Here is a 20,366-nt window from a genome sequence, read left to right on the forward strand (position 1 = left end):
ACACACGCAGCTGTCCTAATATGTAAAGTTTCAGACCACTTTTATCTATAATCTATGGATTTACTTTATTTGTTAGTAGTGTGGGAAATAATTCCAGGTTCACACAAGGTTGAATAAAAGAACAACAAAATGTTATTTAAATGTTGGTTGTCAGTGTTTCATTTGTTACAAGATTATGTTCACTTGTTCTTGTTAGACTTTGTTTCAACTTTATAAATCTATTAAACGACAAGTATTCTCTTATAGGACCCTCACACCATCCTTATGTACTTTGGCCTTTCCAAATTTATTTCTGCATTAGCTCTGAAATTCCCTCACTCTGAGCTCGGTCTTAGAGCTAAATCCTTTCCTTTCAAACTTTAGCTTTCACAGTCCTGGACTCTCACAAACCAGCCCCTCACTGTCTGAAACCCAAACCCTATCTGAGTCTAACTGAAGAAGAAGAGCCCTCCCCCTGGTCCATCTGCCTTGGTCCAGGCCTCAGAGGGAGAGAAGAATGCTGGACCTGATTCCCTCCCCCCTCACCATTCCCTTCTCCTTTTGTGTCGTGTCTTTTAGATTGTAAGCCTGTGGGCAGGGAACTGTCTGTTATCCCCTCTATTGTAAACCGCTCGGATTCTCAGTGATTGGGCGGTATATAAATAAAACCTATTATTATTATTATTATTAACTGTCAGCAATGGAATTACAGTGCACTTTATATGCGGGTGCGCCTTATGCAGACTCCAGCATACGCTGGAGGTCCATGCCAGAAGAAGCCTTGGCATGCCCGGAAGCTGTAATGGCATGTGTGCCCATGCTGCGTGCACCGTGCACTGTGCACCGCTACATGCACGATCCCCATTATCTTCAATGGGGCTAAAGCATACGCGGAATTCCCCTTATGCAGGGTGTGTGTGTGTCCAGAACAGATCCCCCGCATAAAGGAAGAGTCCACTATATTTTTCTCTGCAAGTCAAAATTCTATTGGCTATCGCCAGTTGACTCCTGATTGGCTGTAGGTAGCTTGGCATAATCCTGACTCTTTCCACACTGAACACTATACATGCTGTCACAGAAAGATTCAGAGAACAATCTCTTAGCAGCATGGAGGCATTTTGTCATAGCTACAACTCAGCTGAAGTGCTAAAGCAAAATCATGGGGGTATCTCACATTGTATCACCTTCCTTTCTTCCTTGTATTATTCTGTACTGGCTTCCCCAATTGAGAAATCATTAATCATGTATCTAATTTGACATCTACCTCCACTTTCACAGAGGTGAGGCATACCCTGCTTTAATACAAAACTAGAGATCCGGAAATGGAATTATTTTGGAACTCTTTTTTGTTCCTAGCTATGGAGCATCGGAAAAGGGGCCTGCAAGCTTGGGGCTACATGTGTGGGTCTGGGTTGGAGTTCCATGACTAGTCCTCCTGGGGTCTGGGGTTTAGTGGTGGGAATCAACCCATTGGGTGACCCTGGGCAGGAAATCACACTCTCTCAGCCTCAGAGGGAGGTCATGGCAACTCTTGCCAAGAAAAGCCCAAGAGGAGTCCCATTGGAGGCACACAGCAACAACAAGCAACACCAGGGGTTACACAATGGAGGTTCGGCGGGTGGGAAGGGAGAAATGAGCCGGTCCTGAGTTTCATTCTGATTCCTTGTCTTTGTTTTTCCATTCTTCCCAGAACCTGAGAAGGTGCTGGGCGTGGGTCTTGAGTAGCCTGGAGAAGAGAAGGTTAAGGGGTGATATGATAGCCCTGTTTAAATATTTGAAGGGATGTCATATTGAGGAGGGAGCAAGCTTGTTTTCTGCTGCTCCAGAGAACAGGACCCGGAGCAATGGATGCAAGCTGCAGGAAAAGAGATTCCACCTCAACATTAGGAGGAACTTCCTGACAATAAGGGCTGTTCGACAGTGGAACACACTTCCTCCGAGTGTAGTGGAGTCTCCCTCCTTGGAGGTCTTCAAACGGAGGCTGGATGGCCATCTGTCAGGGATGCTTTGATTTGGATTTCCTGCATGGCAGGGGGTTGGACTGGATGGCCCTTGTGGTCTCTTCCAACTCTGATTCTATGATTGTGTGTGTGTGTGTGTGTGTGTGTGTGTGTGTATGAAAACTGTGGCCTGTTACAGACTGCCAAAATAAAGCTGCTTCGGGTCTCTTTGGAGATATGCTGTTTAAATGATGCATGCATCCTAAGAATCCAGAAGCTGCACCAAAGCTGCACTCCAGTGCTTAGGAATGGAGTGTGGCTTTGGCGCGACTTCCGGACTCTTAGGACGCATGCATCATTTAAACAGCATATCTCCAAAGAGGCCCGAAGCAGCTTTATTTTGGCAGTCTGTAACAGGCCCGTGTTTCTTTGGTATTGACAAATCCTGACAAGAATCCTGGATTTATGAGAAGCTTTGCAGTTTTGGATTGTCTCTGTGCAAAATTTGCACCTTGTTTTGCACAGAAAACAGTATTTTGTGTACAGAAAATAATATTATTTCATGTGCAGAAAATGCTATTTCCTGTGTAAAAAATGTTGTAGTTGGATTCTCATTATATGCAAAATTTGTACATAGTTGTTTTTCCTTCATGGAAAAATAGCTTTTTCTGTACAAAAAATAATATTTTGTGTAGAAAGCATTGTTTCTTGGACATAAAATGTAATTTTCCTTTAAAAAAGTCAAAATTTTGTGTAGAACAAGACTTGAAATGTAAATAATCTTCAAAAACTGTGCAGTTTTCAAAGACTTCATTGCAGCAAGAAAAAAATTGCTAAAATTATTCATTGCTTTCTTAAAGAATTTTTAAAGGTCTCTATACCTACTTCCTGTAGCACTTTTGGGCAGTTTTAAAAATAAAAAAGATGACAGTATGGAAAAGGCCCCACAGCTTTCCTGCAAAGCTATTTACAGTTTTTTTTAAAAAACCTGAATGTTAATTGGATTCACAAAGTTAATGTCACTCTCCAAATGTACCAAGTTATTTTTATATATATATATATATATATATATATATATATATATATATATATATCTCCCCTACTTTTTCACCCATATGGCACCATGAGGGCCTCATTCTATTAAGGCATATTATGCATCTATTAAATACTACTCAGGAACTTGTTATGGTAACAGTAAAATGTAATTAGTTAACTGATGAGTACAGGTGGACCTATTTATCAGAAGAAGTTTTGGGAACCAAATTTTTGTGTATATCACTCTTTCTCAATTCAATAGCTAACTTTTTCAGCTGTTTGCAGAACTGCACTGTAATTAGGAATCCTAAATATCTCACTTCTCCTAGTGAGAATGGTGCACTTGCACATTGACTAAGTAATGCTCTTGCATAACCTATATCTATCAGTCTACTGGATATGACAGTTTTATTCCATAATAAAATGAAAATCTGAAATATTATTTCTCTTGCATCACATGCATTGATTTTCTTTATTTTTGTGGCTGTAAATGATTTCATGTTTTCTGCAGGACTGTGAGAGTTAATAAACAAAGTAAGAAAAGATAATGCCAGATAAAAACCTTGAAACAATCACCTAAAAATAGTGATGAGCAGGAAAAAACTGTTAAGGCTACTTCCACAGACATCCTATTTTTTTTTTCATCTCCATGTCCATTATATTCAGCTACATGTTCATTTCAAAAACATATCTGTACATATTTTTTTTAAATAGCACACTTTTTGTACTCATTCAATTTGTATACATTTTGTGTGCTTGCTCCCATTGCAGATTTTGTGTGTAATTTTAGACACAGTTTGACAATTTTCAAATATTTACATTTTTAAATGTTTGCATTTTATCAGATGTGCCCCCCCCCCCCCATTTTGCAAAGTGCCATGTTGGTTTACACAATTATAGTCAAATACCAGTAAGCATCTAATAGAAAAGGAGCTAGAATACTGTCCAACTTTTCCATACTTTTGCTTCATAATTATTTCTTGCTCTAAGTTCTAAAACTGATGTGGATCAGGAAAAACCAAGTGGATGACCTGTAGCAACCACATATATTAATGTGTAATCATAATTTTAACTGTAATGCTATCTCATTTTGTTTTGTCTATACTTCAATATGTGAAATGTTTTTAATATATATTTATGGCTGTAACTATCAAAAGGTAACCACGGTTCACACTTGATTACGAAACAGAAAACAAGTTAACCTACAAAACTTGGTAAAGCGTTTTATCCTTTTTTGGGAAATAGGCATTATATAACAAACTATGGTCTTATCTTTACTCTTGATTTGTTCAATAATGAATGCAAATTATCCTATAATATTTTCCTACAGATCAAATATTAATTAAGACATCAGTGATGTGTTCTGTGTATGTTTCTCATATGCTTGTTCCAAATTTCCTATCAGCATTCCATGCAGGCACATTTTAACAGCAGTTACTGTATAGCAATTTCACACGAAACCTCTAAGTTTAGTTGTTAAAAGATATGCCTACTTACTTTGTCCCGAGAACATGTAGTTTTATTGATCTTTCAATTACCAACCAGTTCTTCCTTAGGAAGCTCTCTGAACTTAATGTCTTGTTTTTGCAGTTTGTACTAGATTTCAAATAGAGCCATTTTGGTAACAACCATAGTCTCAGGTGCTGGCAGACCCTCCATCCTGTGTACTGTATTTGTGTTTGTAATTAAGAGTGGACACAAAGTGGGATGTGTGTTTCAATATAGCAGTGGGGTCAGAGGCAACAATGCGAGATCTCATAGATGGTATTTTCCTGGAGACAAGCTTAATTTGGATGGTGCAATCTCAGTTCCTTACTCATTTTTTATATGCATTGGATGTTGCTGTCTATTGCTTGGCAGCTTCATGTACAGAAACAAAAGTATTGGTTGGAAGCAATAGTGTAGTATTTTATAAATGCTACTCATTTCAGTTTTCCATTTGTTGTTGCTGCTGTTGTTGTTGTGTGCCTTCAATTCGTTTCTGACTTAGGGTGACGCAAACGCGAATGTATCACGGGGTATTATTGGCAAGTATTTCACAGGGGTTTGCCATTGCCATCCTCTGAGACTGAGAGAGTGTGTGCCTTTCAACCATTGGGTTTACATGGCTAAACTGGGATTGGAACTCTGGTCTCCAGCTTCAAATGCCTTATCTTCATTCAGCCACATCCCAAATCATGCTCCCCCCCCCCCGTGTAGTACATTTTAGTTGGTTATGTCCTTGCTTATTAATATTCAAGGAAAAATTGCTGCTATAGCAAGCAGCACACTAATCTGGAAAAGAAAACTATTTATGTATTAATTCATAGTTATCAGTCAGCTGTACATTAGGGCACATGAGGTTTAACTGTCTGACATTAAGATGTGTCTGCTTTGACAGGACTATTGCCAACTATCTGGTGTGGAGAATGGTTTATTCAAGAATATTTAACCTCAGCCGGCGTTTTCAATATAGATGGCTAGAGTTTTCAAGGGTAAGTTTGAGATTTTGATATGAGGGTGTCACATTCTGCATATAAAGCTACTGACAGCAATTGTTAGTAAGGCTCCATGAATTACTATAATTCTAGCTAGCCTGCCTGAATCAAAACCTTTAGAGAGAGGTCAAAGACTATCACCATCCTAATCTTTCTCAGGTCACCAGGACTCAAATCCTGACACAGATCTGAATAATAAATGTCACTTCCCTGCCTGCAGGAAATTAAGAGATTAGCCTTTTGTGCATCCAATCTGTCTCCCCCTTTTTCAGCATCGCCTTTCCATGAAGGTGTGATTTTTTCATTCTTTAGTGGTTAGTACAAGAGACATGGAGAGAACATTTTTTTTAACTTGAATTATTTATTTTCATCTCACAACACAAATAGTATCAATATTCCCAAAATCCGCTGTTTTATTCTGTCCTATCCCATTTGATTGGTCAATATGCATTCTGACATTATTGAAACATCTTCAAAAGGTTTACCTAGACTGGAATATGCATATGATACAATACATCTGTGATCTGTGTTTTTAAAGTTAAAAACAGCTGGGGGGAAGAAGATAATAGAACTTGGAAGCATTATTTTCTTGGATTAGAGCTCCCCGAAACCCCCAGGCTAGCCATTCTGGCTTGAGGGTTCTGGAAGCTGTTGTCCAAAACTAACTTTTTCTGACTCTTGATTGATTCAGTATGGCAATGATGGATGAGTAAAGGATTGACACTTTTCTTATGACAGTTGAACTGCCAGCAAAAAGCAGTCGGCATTTTTAGGAGGGGTTCTGTTTTGATAAGGAAAGTCTTATCCCTCATCCCTCAATCCTGTTGGCTTAATATGATTTGCTATCCCTTGCATTATTTCTGCTTTTAATTTTGTAAAGCAGTATCAAATTTAATGTCAGATTTCCTGGCATCCAGTTTACATCTATGCCAGATAACTGGAAAGTTATTTCAAATAGTTGAAAACTGTCAGAATGGAAAGTAAAGTTTGAAAGTCTTTATGGGGTGGTGATTGTGCAAGAAATACTGCACAGGGATAGGATTTTTCTAAGGAAACACACAGTTTATCAGTGTTTAATCAAACCAGGTGATCCAAGGCACAAGCTCCTTACTGCCTCAATGGGATAAATGTGTAAACTTTGTGGAAAGTGCTCTCCCGTACGTCACTGGAAGAATGTTTGTTGATCTACACTTCCAAGAAGACAAGAGGGAAATGGTATGTTCTGATATTCTTTGGTGCCTTTGAAATTTGTGTCTTTCATAATAGTAAGGGCATGGTGGATTATCCTCAATATAAATCTAAAGGGCATGATGGATTATCCCCAAGCAGTGACATACTGGTAGATTGTGAAGTGCAGATGCTCATCATTGACAGTCCCCAGAGCAATTTGCTCAATGGGAGTCCAGAGATGTCAATTATATCAACAAGATAGTTCTAGAAGTTTTCATCTCAATAGATCTTTTATAAGATTAAAGGGTCTTAATCCCCCCTGATCAATTTACTCTAATATATTTGGGATTACATATGGGCTAACACACAGCAATACATTGTTGCTGGCGGAACCAATCCTCCCTCCACTGCTGTGAAGCTGTTATTGTAGTCACATCCATAGAATCCTGGGGCTTGTAGTTTAGTGAGGCAGTAGAAAAGATCTTAACTGAGAATCATAATCTCTCCCCCAATTAACTGCAAATCCTGAGATTCTGCTGGATGATGCCATGGCAGTTAAAGTGGAATCACAGCACAATAATTGTGTAGTGTGAAGGACTGGGATGATTTAACTGAAAATGTGGCCTTTAAAACCAGTGAAAACACCATTCTTATTCAGTTGAATGTACGGACTGATGTCTAAAGTTTAAAGCAAAAAGCCGAGAAGAAGGATGAAGAAGGTTGAGATGTGAAGAGTAGGAGAGGACAGAGGAATGGAAATATAAGAAAGCGAGCGAAGGCTAAGAGAAAGGAGAAGAAGGTAAAGGAGGAAAGAAATAGGGAGGAGAGATAGGGATAGAAAGTATATAGAGTAAATGAGAAAGGAATGAATGAATGGGAGTTTGTTATAACGTTGAATATAAGGTTGCAGGTATAAGAGAGTAGAACTGATAATTTTACGTGAGATCCCTTGAGATATAGATATGTTTTTGTGTTTTTCTTTGAATGTATATTTTAATGTGATGTAAAAAACTTTGAATAAAGACATTTAAAATTGAAAAAAAAAAAGTTTAAAGCAAAAAGCCAAGCAGAAAATTCAACTTATTTTGTTAACTACCATTGACACACTATGTTGAGTTGTCAGGAATGCTTCAGTCATTCGTGCAGATCAGACTGATGGCTATCATGTCCATCTTGTAAAAACATGTAACTGCAACCATTTTTGGAATAGCTGATTCATATATATTTACAGAGTTTACTTACAGATAGCTATAGTGGTTTTGCTGCTTGATTCTTTCTTAGAGTCATTACTTGAGCTTCTGTTAGATGTCCTGTCACCCATAGGCACTAGAAATGTACAAAAAACAGTTTGAAAGGTTAGTGTTTGGAATTTTACATTCATTCATATAGAAATTTATAACAAGTGATATAAATTTCACAAAACTCCAAAATGCCACATACAGAGTCTACTTGTGTGAGCTGTATAAGACAGGAACTAATACTAAGGCCAACCCTTTTCTATCAATTCTTTTTTTAAACAGATCATTTGCCCAAATGAAGGTTTTGGGTGTGTACATACAAGACAATTTTTGATGTATCGTCAGAACAGAACCTCTTTCAAATCATTGGCTCATGTATTTCAGTACTCTCTCTTGAAGCTGCCAGTGGTCTTTGTTACGTGAGGCCTTTTAACGGGAGATGCCAGTGGCTGAACCTGGGAATGTACACACACAGCATGTACTTGGCTACTACACTATAGCCTCTTCCTGACATAGCTTTATTGAAGAGCAGAATTTCATATTTTATAACTATGCTTCAGGACTATTGTAAAAAATAACAAATTTGTTTTTTGAATGTTGGAAATGTTTCATCAGTGATAGAAACACCTGGTCCTATGTAGATTTACTCAGTAAGTGCGTAGGACTGCAGACTTAGAATACAAGTCTGTGCATACATTATTTATTATTATTATTATTATTATTATTATTAACCTTTATTTATGAAGCACTGTAAATTTACACAGCACTGTACATACAATATTTTTAATTAGACGGTTCCCTGCCCTCGGGCTTACAATATAAAAAGACATGACACAGAAGGAGAAGGGAGTGGTGAAGGGAAAGGGTAAGACGTCCAGCAGTTCCTCTCTACCTCCGAGGCCTGGACCAAGGCAGATGGACTGGAGGGAGGGCTTGGCTTCATAATGGATGGTTAATCTTCTTCCAGGGAAAATACATACTCTCAAGTAGGATAATACATATACAGTACATAGCAATACAGGAAATGGTTCGATAAATAGGCACCAAAAGATCATCAAATAGTAAGCGACAATTATGCAATGCCTGGGAAGGCTTTTCTGAACAGTATGGTTTTCAACTCCGTTTTGAAGCTGGTTAAAGAAGTGATGGCCCTTGCTTGTGGGGGAAGAAGGTTCCAGGAGTGAGGGGCAGCAAGTGAAAAGGGGCGAATCCGGGATGGGGTAGAGGGAATCCTGGGCTGAGACAGCAGACCTTGACTACCAGAACGGAGGGCCCTAGTTGGAAGGTGAGGAGAAAGAAGGTCTGATAAGTAAGGAGGGGCCAGTCCATGGAGGGCTTTAAATGTCGAGAGCAGGAGCTTATACTGAATGCGGAAAGGGAGGGGGAGCCAGTGAAGGGATGCCAACACAGAGAGATGTGGTCAGAGCGGTGGGTGGATGTGATAATGTGTGCAGCTGAATGCTGGACAGAGATTAAAGGACGGAGGTGAGAAAAAGGAAGCCCTGCCAGAAGGATGTTACAGTAATCAAGTCGTGAGATCACTAGGGCATGTACCAGGATCTTGGCAGTAGAGGTGGAGAGATATGGCAATATTGTACAAAAAGAATCTACAAGCCTTGGCTGTGGTCTGGATCTGAGGGATACACGACAGAGAAGAATCAAAGATAAAACCAAGACTGCGGGCTTGCTGGACTGGTTGAATAGAAATGTTGTCCACAGAGACAGAAAAGGAGTGTTGAAGGGTGGGCTTAGGAGGAAAGACAAGAAGCTCCGTCTTTGAGTGTAAATCCTTGTGAAGCCATTGGGACTGACATTGATGTAGACATGAATTGTGATCTGTGTGCCTGTTTTTTCCTGTTTTTTATCTATGTAGATACTGGGCTTTTCCAGACTGGTCTAAAGAAATATGACTTCTTGTGATATAGCACTTTGTGTTTCTGTTTTTTTTGTCACCTGTAGATTCACCCATTCTCTTCTTTTTTGAGAGGGACTGTTAATGTCAATTTCTTGGATTTGTACCAGGGCTCTTCCATTAAAAACAACAACAAAACAATTGGAGTGTAATTTGCTAAGGTCATCCTATAGTTCAGGGGTTGGCAACCTCCGGCCTGCGGGCCGGATGCGGCCCGCAGAGGCCTGGCGACCGGCCCCTGGCTGCTGTTGCTGCCACCGCCGCCGCGGCCGCCTGTCACAGCTTTTCGCGGCTCTGGGCGCCGCCATTTCGGGCGAAAAAATGGCGGCGAAGTCTCGCGCGACCTTCCCCGCCATTTTGGGCGAAAAAATGGCGGCACCCATAGCGGCCTCTGGGGCTATGGGCACCGCCATGTTTTCGCCCAAAATGGTGGGGAGGTCGCGCGAGACTTCGCCGCCATTTTGCCGCCCAAAATGGCGGCGCCCAGAGCGGCGAAAAGCTTGCGATGGGCGGCCGCGGTGGGAGCGGCGGCGGGCCTCTAGGAGGCCCGCTGCCGTCTCCGGGGCCCTCCAGGAGGGCTCCGAGAGCGGCAGGGGGCCTCTGGGGGCCCGGTGCCGTCTCCGGGGCCCTCCAGGAGGGCTCCGAGGGCGGTAGGGGGCCTCTGGGGGCCTGGTGCCATCTCCGGGGCCCTCCAGGAGGGCTCCGAGGGCGGCAGGGGGCCTCTGGGGGGCCCGGTGCTGTCTCTGGGACCCTCCAGGGGGCCCTCCAGCGCTGGCGCCCCCCCAGCTTTTTTGCCGGTCTCTGACGGGGCCTGGGGCCCCGTCAGGGGCCAGCAAAGATGGGGAGGCCTTGCCCCCAGAGGGTGGAAGCTCCGCCCCCGGCATGCGGCCCCGCCCCTGGAGGGTGGAAGCTCCATCCCTGGCACACGGCCCCGCCCCGGAGGGTGGAAGCTCCACCCCCGGCACGCGGCCCCGCCCCGGAGGGTGGAAGCTCCACCCCCGGCATGTGGCCCCACCCCGGAGGGTGGAAGCTCCACCCCCGGCTTCGGCCCCCCAGTCGCCTGAGGGACAGCAACCCGGCCCCCGGCTCAAAAAGGTTGCCTACCCCTGCTATAGTTAGAAAGGCATACTTTCCCCTCTGATTTAAATTTTGTCTTTTAGAGTTATAATGCTATTATGTAGAAGTATCATTTCAGCGATGCAGTGATGTGCCACCTCTACATAAACAAGAAAGGAGCAAAGGTTACATTTTGTTCCAACATGCTTCAGAGTTAGAAAGAAACTCACTTGGTGGTGGGAATAGGAAACCCATTTGTGGGTGGCTGACTTGGATCCTGTATGGAGAAAGGCAGGATATAAACCACATAAATAAATAATAAATAATGTGTGTTGCAGTTGGTACCTGGAATTTCTAGAAAGTAGCCTGGGACTATTGTTTAGATATATTTTAAAAAAAAAACCCTGAGGATTACAGCAATTTATGCCACACATTTCTGACACATTTGCCCCCTATGGAGAAACGCATGGTCAAAAAATCCCCTTCCCCCATTTGGCCAGCAGAAGAAGGCCCACACTAGACAAATAATGAATTGTGGAAAGTTCTAATTTTGTTCTAAGATCTAGTCACTGATGAGCTCATGCCTTGGTGCTCTTTTTCTCTTTCTCCTTTTATCAAAGAGATATTATTTGTGTCTAAATATAGCACTGTTTTTGACCTACAGTCTAGGCAGCATTTCATTTGGCTATGCCTGAGCAATTTTGATAACAACCCTTGATGGTATGAATAGATTCCTCCTCCCACCCCTACTGATACAGCTGGTGCATAAAAACAAGAATATACACCAGGGTCCAATTGCAGAGCTGGAATATGAACTGGCAACCTCCAAGTACAGGGAGTTCACCTCATTAGTGCACTAAGTTAATTGAAACAGTGCTCTGCCATCAATATTCTCCAAGTTACCTTATTCCCTGGGATGCAGTTTACTCCCGACTGTTGAATGCTTGGTCATATTTAATGGTAAATCTGTACTGACTTCCATATTGTACCAAAATGAGATGATAATAAAAGGACAGCAATGGATCATAAAAATTAGATGCTACAATTCCCTTTGCTCATTTAGATAAGGAGTTTCTTTCCCCACTTAGATCAATATCAACAGTCTCATTCAGTGAGGTGACCTGCAACTTACTACATTGTCACATATCCAAGTATTGTTTTCCAGACATCTTTTCACATTTTAATTGATATTTAGGGTACAATCTATCAATTGTAAACTTGCTCAATTCCCTTTAGATCTGTATCGCAAGACTCTTTTACAACTATCTTACCCTAGACAGAGTAACAGGTGTTAGGTTTTTTTTTTGCCATCATGTCTTTCCTGTTCTTTGGCACCTAAGGCGAGGGTGGGAATTGTGTGGTCTACAGGCTGCAGGAACCCTTAAGGGTTCCTCTACTCTCATCGATCTTGCAAAAACAAAGTATAGTTATTGGAGGTTATGAACTTTCTGTTCATCATCTTTACTCCAAACTCTGTCCACACCTGACCTAAAGAAGATTTGGGGTTAAGATGATGAACAGGAAGTTAATAATCTCCAATATTCCACTTCATTTTGCACAGTTAGTGATAGTAGAGGACCAAGTGAACAACATGATGCAAATGGAAATGCACATCTGCATACACATCTTCATCTGCACACAAGCCTGCTTCTACCTCCACAGCTCCTTTGCTAGATTGATTGAAAATGCAGCACATTACTAAGTTCTTATCAAATGTGATATTTATTGCAGATGGCAGAACTGACTGAAGGGATTCGTTGGGCCTTTATGGACATGTTGGAAAATGAAAATACTTGGATGGATTTGGAAACCAAAACAAAAGCTATTGAGAAGGTAAAGACATTCTGAGGTATTTAGAATTTTTTTTAAAGATTAATGGACACTGATTAACAATTTGTTAACAAAGATGTATTTTTACATTTTTGCTGCTAACGAGTCTGTGAACTCTTTTACCTTGTATTTGGTTTAATCTCCATTGTTATTTTTTTCACTAGCTCTTTGACATTTGGTTTTACACACAACCAAGTTATAATAGATAAATAAACTTAGCTGGGAAGGGTATTATTCCTTGATGCCAGAACAATTATATATTATTGTGGTCCTGAAACTGATTTTTGAAATTACTGGACTGACCCCCTGCAATGCTTTGATGATCATGCAGTCCTGGAAGTCATTATCCATTTTACTTACATCTGGATCTCACTTTTCTAAAATGTGTTAAATATATTTGGATAGGTCTTTTTTTAAAGCGTTGCACTGTTACTATGGCCTGTTACAGACTGCCCAAATAAAGCTGCTTCGGGTCTCGTTGGAGGTATGCTGTTTAAATGATGCATGCATCCTAAGAATCCGAAAGCTGCACCAAAGCTGCACTCCAGTGCTTAGGAATGGAGTGTGGCTTTGGCGCAACTTCCGAACTCTTAGGACCCATGCATCATTTAAATAGCATACCTCCAAAGAGACCCGAAGCAGCTTTATTTTGGCAGTCTGTAACAGGCCATTGTCACCTGAGTTCTCATTTTCATTACTGGTTGAAGGAGAATTCATTCATTCATAACATTTTATATATTGCTCCTCCCAGACCAGCAGATCACCCTTGGCAATACACAACAGGTAAAAACATTTATAGCAATACAGAGATAAAAACTGTAAAAGCAAATTAAAATATGCTTAAATAACATTGTAAACAATCTAAAAAATGGTCCCTAAAATACAAGTTAAAAACAAGCAATTAAAACAGATAGAGATGTCCCATGTGTCAAAGGCTGTACAGAACAGCACTGTTTTAGCTGCCCTCTGGATGCTCAAAACAGATAGAGCCAATCTAACTTCCTTTGACAGGCAGTTCCTCAGTTGGGGTGCTGCTACAGAAAAAGTCCTGTCACAGAAAAAGTTCCTAGACTCACAAGGTGTTGGGGAACACAACAGAGCTTCTGCAGATGGCCTCAAATTTTGGGCAGGCTCATATGGGAGGAGACAGTCTTTCAGACATCTTGATTCCAATTGGTGTCATCTCTACAAGTTAGTATCAACTCTACAATGGGATGTTCTACCTAAAATAATAATAATAATAATATATTTATAGCTCGGCCAATCACAAGGAATCCGGGTGGGTTACAGCAATAAAAATACAGAGAATAAAATAAAATAAAATAAGATTAAAGAGAGTGACATAAGTCATAGAATTCACAGCTAGACCTGATGGAACGGGGCCTGTCTTTTTCACTCCCTCCCAGGTCTGATACTGACAGTAGGTACGGAGGGAAGGTTCTTCTTCTTGAGGCAAGAACTTTATTTAATTATAATTTAATTCTTCTCATTAAATTTAAGAGAAGAATTGGTGGATAGAGTGACGTAAGTCACAGTAAACCGGGAGAGGAACTCGGAAGGGAAGGCCTGCTGGAAGAGATCCATCTTAAGAGCCTTGTTAAAGGTTGTAAGAGTAGAAATGTTGCTGATCTCCTTCAGCAGGTCATTCCATAGCTTCGGAGCAGTGGTGGAGAAGGCCCTCTGGGTAATTGAGGTTAGTCTAGATTTTTTTGGCTGAAGTAGATTCTTCCCTGAGGACCTTAGAGTGCGGGACGGACAGTACAGAAGAAGGAGTTCCCTTAAGTATTCTGTACCCAAGCCATGTATCGGGCTTTAAATGTAATCACCAACACCTTGTACCTTGCCCGGAAACTAATTGGCAGCCAGTGAAGGAATTTCAAAACCTTTGTTATGCGATCATTACGAGAAGTACCTTTAATTAACCTGGCTGCCATATTTTGTATGGCACAAGGGTAGCCCCATGTAGAGCGCATTACAGAAGTCCAATTGAGAGGTGATCAGCACATGTACTACTGTTTCAAGGTCTCCCAATTCCAGGAAGGGGCACAGCTGGCATATCAGCCGAAGCTGATAAAAAGTGCTCCTGACTGTCGCATCCACCTGAGCTGTCAGGTGAAGAGATGAGTAAAGGAGCACCCCCAACCTGCGGATGGAGTCTTTCAGGGGATGTGTGACCCCATCCAGAACTGGCTGACATAACTCCATACCCGGGCTCGAGTTTCCTATAATGAGTATCTCTGTCTTACCTGAATTCAGCTTGAGTCGGTTTTCCCTCATCCAGTCCATTACCGCCCCAAAACAGGCATTCAGAGGGGAGATGCCATCCTTAGTCACTGCATCAGTCTGAGACATAGAGAAATATGTTTGGGTGTTATCAGCGTACTGATAATACCCCGCTTCATGTCTCCAGATGATCTTGCCCAGCGACTTCATGTAAATGTTAAACATCATAGGAGACAGGATGGCACCCTGGGGGACACCAAATTTTAGCTCTCTTTTAGAAGAGCAAGTGTCTCCCAGTGCCACCATCCGGAATCTGCCCGAGAGGTAGGACCGGAACCACAATGAACAATGCCTCCGATACCCAACTCTCTCAGGCATTCCAGAAGGATGCCATGGTCTATGGTATCGAAGGCTGCTGAGAGGTCCAAGAGGACCAATAACGTCACATTTCCCCTGTCTGCCCAGAAAGAGATCATTGACTAAGACGACCATGACTGTCTCAACTCTATATCCTGCCCTGCAGCCGGTTTGAAATGGGTCCAGATAATCGGTTTCATCCAAGACTGCCTGTAGTTGATTGGCGACCACCCTTTCGAGCACCTTGCTCAAGAATGGCAGCAACGAGACTGATCTATAGTTATTTCTATCCAGGGGGTCCAGGGAGGGCTTTTTAAAGAGTGGTTTGACCACTGCCTCCTTAAGACAAGAAGGCAGGGTACCCTTCCTGAAGGATGCATTGATTATATTTTTCAGCATCAGCTTGACTGTTTAACCCCCTGGACAGCCATCCAGGATGGGCAAGGGTTGAGAGGGCAAGTCGTTTTTTTTCAGACTACTGAGGAGCTTGTCCATGTCACAATGAATTTTTTAAACAATCAAATTATCATATAAAACAGTATAAAAATATTTTTAAAAGTTACAAAACTGAAAAAAAGAAAAGAAAATGTCCCGATAAGAAGCTGCCCTGTCTACACATTAAAAGCCAGCTTAAACAAAAAGCTCTTTGTCTGCCAGCAAAAGGAAAGCAGTGAGGGAGGCAGCCTAGCCTTTCACGGGTGGAAGTACCAGAGAGTGGGAACAGCCACTGAGAAGACTCTCTCTCGTGTCCTCAGCAAGTGAACCTGTGATGGTGGCGAGAATGAGAGAAAGCCTTCCCCTGAAGATCTTAGAACTCTGAAAGGTTTGTATAGGGAGATACTGTCTTTCAATAGTCCATATTACCTACCACAACTTGAATAGGATCATGCTATACAAATAATTATTCATTCATAGCTGAAGGAAAGGGGATAAGGTGAAGAACAAAATGTGCAAACCTCCAAGTTGCCTCCCCCCCTGACTGCCCTTGAGCTTGCTGGACTGCAACTGCTATCTATTCTCATGATTACCTATGCTGGCTAGAATTAGCATGAGCTAGAGTGCAATAGTTTCTGGAGGGACACATATTATCCATCTCTGCTATATTATACATTGTAATTTATAGCAAATATTTATCCCAGGCTAATCTCCATTCTTCCGAATCTGGTGTCCATATTTGTCTCTGTGGGGAAAGTGGGATGGGGAAAAATGTGGCCCAACCAGGGCAGTTTTGGAGGCCTCCGTGGTTCCCAGCAACCTTCAATTTTATCATGTCTGAAAGGTCTTCATATAATCTCTAGAGGAGTGGGCAGGACAGTTTTCCCACATCTTCCCTGGCTGTGTGTGTGTGTGTTTACGTGTGTGTGTTCTCAAGAGTAACTTTTGTCCAAATTAGGTGTTCTGGTTCACCAAACACCCATACAGGCTGGCTGGGAGGGAACCTCCGACCAATAATGCAGGCAGAGGCAACTAATCACAAGCAGATAGAAAGCATCCTTGCCTGTGAGAGTCTGTTAAGAGAAAGGTGTGGGTCAAGCAGTTCAAGTCAAGGGAGGTAACAGGAATCAAGGTCAACACGATCCAAAAGTCAAAGAAGCCAAGAGGTCTAAAGTAGGAATGCAGGAATCTAGAAACAGGTAACAAGAATACTGGCCAGGTAACAGATGGGTAGCTGCTTAGCCTGCAGCCTGGCTGATTGTCTTGGCTCTATCTTTTGTTGGATCCTTTTGTTTCTCCTCCTTGATTGAGGACTTAAGACCCCAGCTGTGTCCTCTGTCTCATCAGCAGGTGAGTCTTGTCTTTGTCCTGCTGGCTGAGGCTGCAATTCCACAGGATGAACTGGCTGAGACCCTTCAGCATGGACAGCTGGCTGCTCTGCAACAGGGAGAGCTGTAGGCTTTTCCCTGTCTGGAACACTTGCCTGGGTCCCTTCCTCAGCCTCCTCATCAGCCTCTTCCTTGCAGCTCTGGGCCCATAATACTAGGAAGAGATTTTTGCCTCTCCATCCCTCAAAAGGAGAAAGTAATCAGCAGTGAGGAGAACACAGCAGCCCTCTCTGGTCCATTGGGAGGGGAAATGTTGCCCTCCAACCCCTTGCTTCAAAACCAGCTCTAGGCATGTTCAAAGAATATGCCATGACTTTGGTGGGTGGGCAACATTTGCTGCTTGGAAATTATGAGCTTCAAATATTTATGAAGCATTTGTTGTAGGTAATGGCAAAAGCAGATACACTTTCGTGTTGATTGTTATTTTTTCTGTTGAAGTATAATGAATAGGACTTGCAAGTCTTACTTTCAATGAGATCTGACATGCTAAAAGCTCTGCATCACCTCACTTTGTGCATTATCATTGGTGCAGGAAAGAAGGCAAGTGACAGTGACTCATGGGGCTTTTTTTTCACCTGTAGGAAGAAATAGGTGATGTGTCAGGGCAGGGGACCAAGGTTTAGCTCTTTCTGTGCCATGCTATATTTACACATGCGTAGGTTCCTTTATGCAAGACTGCATTCACACACACAAATTCCCAGCTGCGGTTCCAAAAGAACATGTGCCATTTCAGACCTAAACCATAACATTTTCAATATGTTGTGTGACCTTAGAAAACAACAGGTATGTGGCCTGTTCACAGATGCCTGAGGATTCTTGGAACTGTGTTATTGTAATCCTCCATTTTAAGCTCTCAGGGGAAGCTCATCCAAATGCCAAGCAAAACGTAGAATGACACTTTTAAAAAATACATGAGTACACAGAGGCAGAGGAAAAGAAATGGCCTCTTCACCTTATTTGTAGAAGTGATTGGGTAGCATCTGATTGGCAAATGCCCTCTGTGAGGGAACTGGCGTGAAGGCTGCAGCTGAGTCATTTCCCATGCTGTGCTCAGATGAAAACAGGCAGAATTTGATTCTTCTTTCCCTCCCCTCGGTGCTGCAAAAAGTAAACTGCAGAGCTTTTAGATGATGACAAAATGGAATTTACTGAACATAGTTAAATTGTGCATCATTTTCAAGAACTTACTCAAAATGAAAAGACATAATGAGAAATGGAACAATTTAAATCTTAAAAGTTATGAATAAAATAAGGAATAAAATTCAGGAACATGCTTTGGAGGTTGTGCTTTTATGCTAATGGCTCTATTCAGAGTTTCTGTGGCTACAGATAAACAGCTGAGAAATGTGATAGTGACATCAATCTGAGGTGGCCGGCAATCTTACTTAGCAAAGGAAACATCAGACTGAGAATCATGGGAAATAAATGGAGGAGAAAGTTTGGGCTTGACTGAAGACAGAAGGCCCATGACATTACCTGCTGGCTCCAGCTCAAGATTATTCTAATTTTAGCTCCCTGGCAAAACCTTTTACCCTGAACGACACAAATGTATTTTGGACAATTCAAATACAGGCTTTCAAATTTAAACATGGGCTTATGGGAGTATTGTGATTATGTTTAGCACAAAGCCTTTATCCTCTTCTTGCAACAGGAGCATATTGGGAGTGGAGAGAGAACTTAGAAAAGTTCCTTTGGGGCGGTGCAGACCACCCTAAGGGGAGGCTTGCAGCCACCTTCAGCTGTGCTGGATGAGGGCCGCAGCAACCGCACACTGTGGTCCTAATCTGGCCTTTCTAGGGTGGAAAAAGGAGCTGCAAAAAACATCTGGAAAGGGTGCAATAGCTGCGGCACCGCAGCTTTAAGGCATTCTTTTGGCATTGTGTCATGTGGACACAGCACCAGAGGAGTGCCGTGTTGTTGTGTGCCATGTGGAGCGGTGCGTGGCCTCATGGTGCCTTGGCGGTAGAGTTGGGGAATGTGTCATGTGGATGCCACACTCTGACTCCACCCCCAGACTGGCTTGCACAGGGCCTTTGTGATACAAATTTTAGATTAGTATCACAAGCTAACATGCCTTCTGGCCTGATGGTGATGGGAGGATTTGTTGGAAAATGTGAGAAATAATAGTGGATCCCTTTACTAGAGTAATCAAACTGGCAAGATGGAAGCTGAACAACAACCATACTCCACCTGCTATCCCCAATCATAGGGTCTACCAGAGAAAGAAAAAAGCTTAGTCTTCATTGTAAAACACATTTTGGCATAACTGTATTTTGAAAACCTGACATTTGTATATTTGGAAAAAATTAAATTTCAGCATTGTGACAGAAAAGAGGTGCTAAAAAGAATATTTAAATATGATTGTGTGTGTGTGCGTGTGTGAAGATGAAAAAATAGGTGAGCATAGGAAGACAGTAAAATGGATCTATTAAAGACAAAAGTGATATGCAATGGAAATAGACTATTTTTTTTTGTTCACACTGACATTGTTACTTTACATCTAAAGTATGACCTTCATATTGGCTGGAATATGTTCCTAGGCTTACCATGGAAATGTGAAACAGCAGATAATAGCGAATCCTATTGAAATGTGTGACCTCCGAAGGAAGTGGACCATACAGTCATGCTGGAGGACCTAGAGAATCCTACAAAAAACACTTCTCTAGGTCCTCCAGCACAACTCTATAGACAACTTCTGCTGGAAGCATACCAGAGAATTACTCTAGAGGACCTAGAAGATGCCTGGAGAGAACATATTATTTTGGATGTGGGTAGAAATTTGCCAGGAAAACCCCATGATAGGTTTGCCTTAAGGTCACCATAAGTCAGAAAAACCTGACAGCACACAGCAACAGCAGCAGCAACAACTAGTCAAACTGTGGGTACCAGTCTGGTGGATATGGGGGAAACATACTCTCTGTGCCTTTCAACATTTCATAGCTGAAAACTGGGATGTGCATGTTTAAGCAAAATAGTGTGTCAAGATGACAACATTTATAAATAAAAAAGTTGACATGCTAGGAGAGGTTTCAGCAGCTTGTTTTTACCTGAGTCTCCTGGGAAGGGCAAGATTTCACCCCCCTCCTCTTCCTCCACTAGGTTAACTGAGTGCAGACTACTGTTGCACGTTGAACTTAGTTTGCAGCAATTAAGTAAGCTGAGGACAACAGAGGAAGTGGATTGAAGAGAGAGAAACTGGGATATTTTAAAAGCTGCTGAAAAAAATGAGATGGCAAAAGATTAATTGGGACTGTCCCTAACAAATCCGGACAGTTGGAAAATATTATCTAGACCTTTCTCAATATCTACTAATCCAAAACTAGGCA

At 41.9% G+C, this 20,366-nt stretch overlaps 1 protein-coding gene across 2 annotated transcripts in view; it reads left to right on the forward strand.

Moving 5' to 3' along the window:
- The window catches only part of LOC149319455 (phosphate-regulating neutral endopeptidase PHEX-like), a 150,789-nt gene that overhangs the window by 66,100 nt on the left and 64,323 nt on the right, over window positions 1–20,366 (forward strand). Inside the window, exons 10-12 of one of the 2 annotated variants that reach the window (XM_089511749.1) lie at window positions 5,335–5,428; window positions 6,518–6,646; window positions 12,539–12,640. In XM_089511749.1, coding sequence (XP_089367875.1) covers window positions 5,335–5,428; window positions 6,518–6,646; window positions 12,539–12,640 — 325 coding nt within the window. The remainder of the gene's footprint in view (window positions 1–5,334; window positions 5,429–6,517; window positions 6,647–12,538; window positions 12,641–20,366) is intronic. The other variant, XM_089511750.1, reaches the window with a different exon arrangement.

This window comes from Sceloporus occidentalis, unplaced genomic scaffold, assembly GCF_023333645.1.
Source record: "Sceloporus occidentalis isolate IW3139 unplaced genomic scaffold, rSceOcc1.0.p SCAF_2, whole genome shotgun sequence".
In the NCBI taxonomy this organism is placed as follows: Eukaryota; Metazoa; Chordata; class Lepidosauria; order Squamata; family Phrynosomatidae; genus Sceloporus; species Sceloporus occidentalis.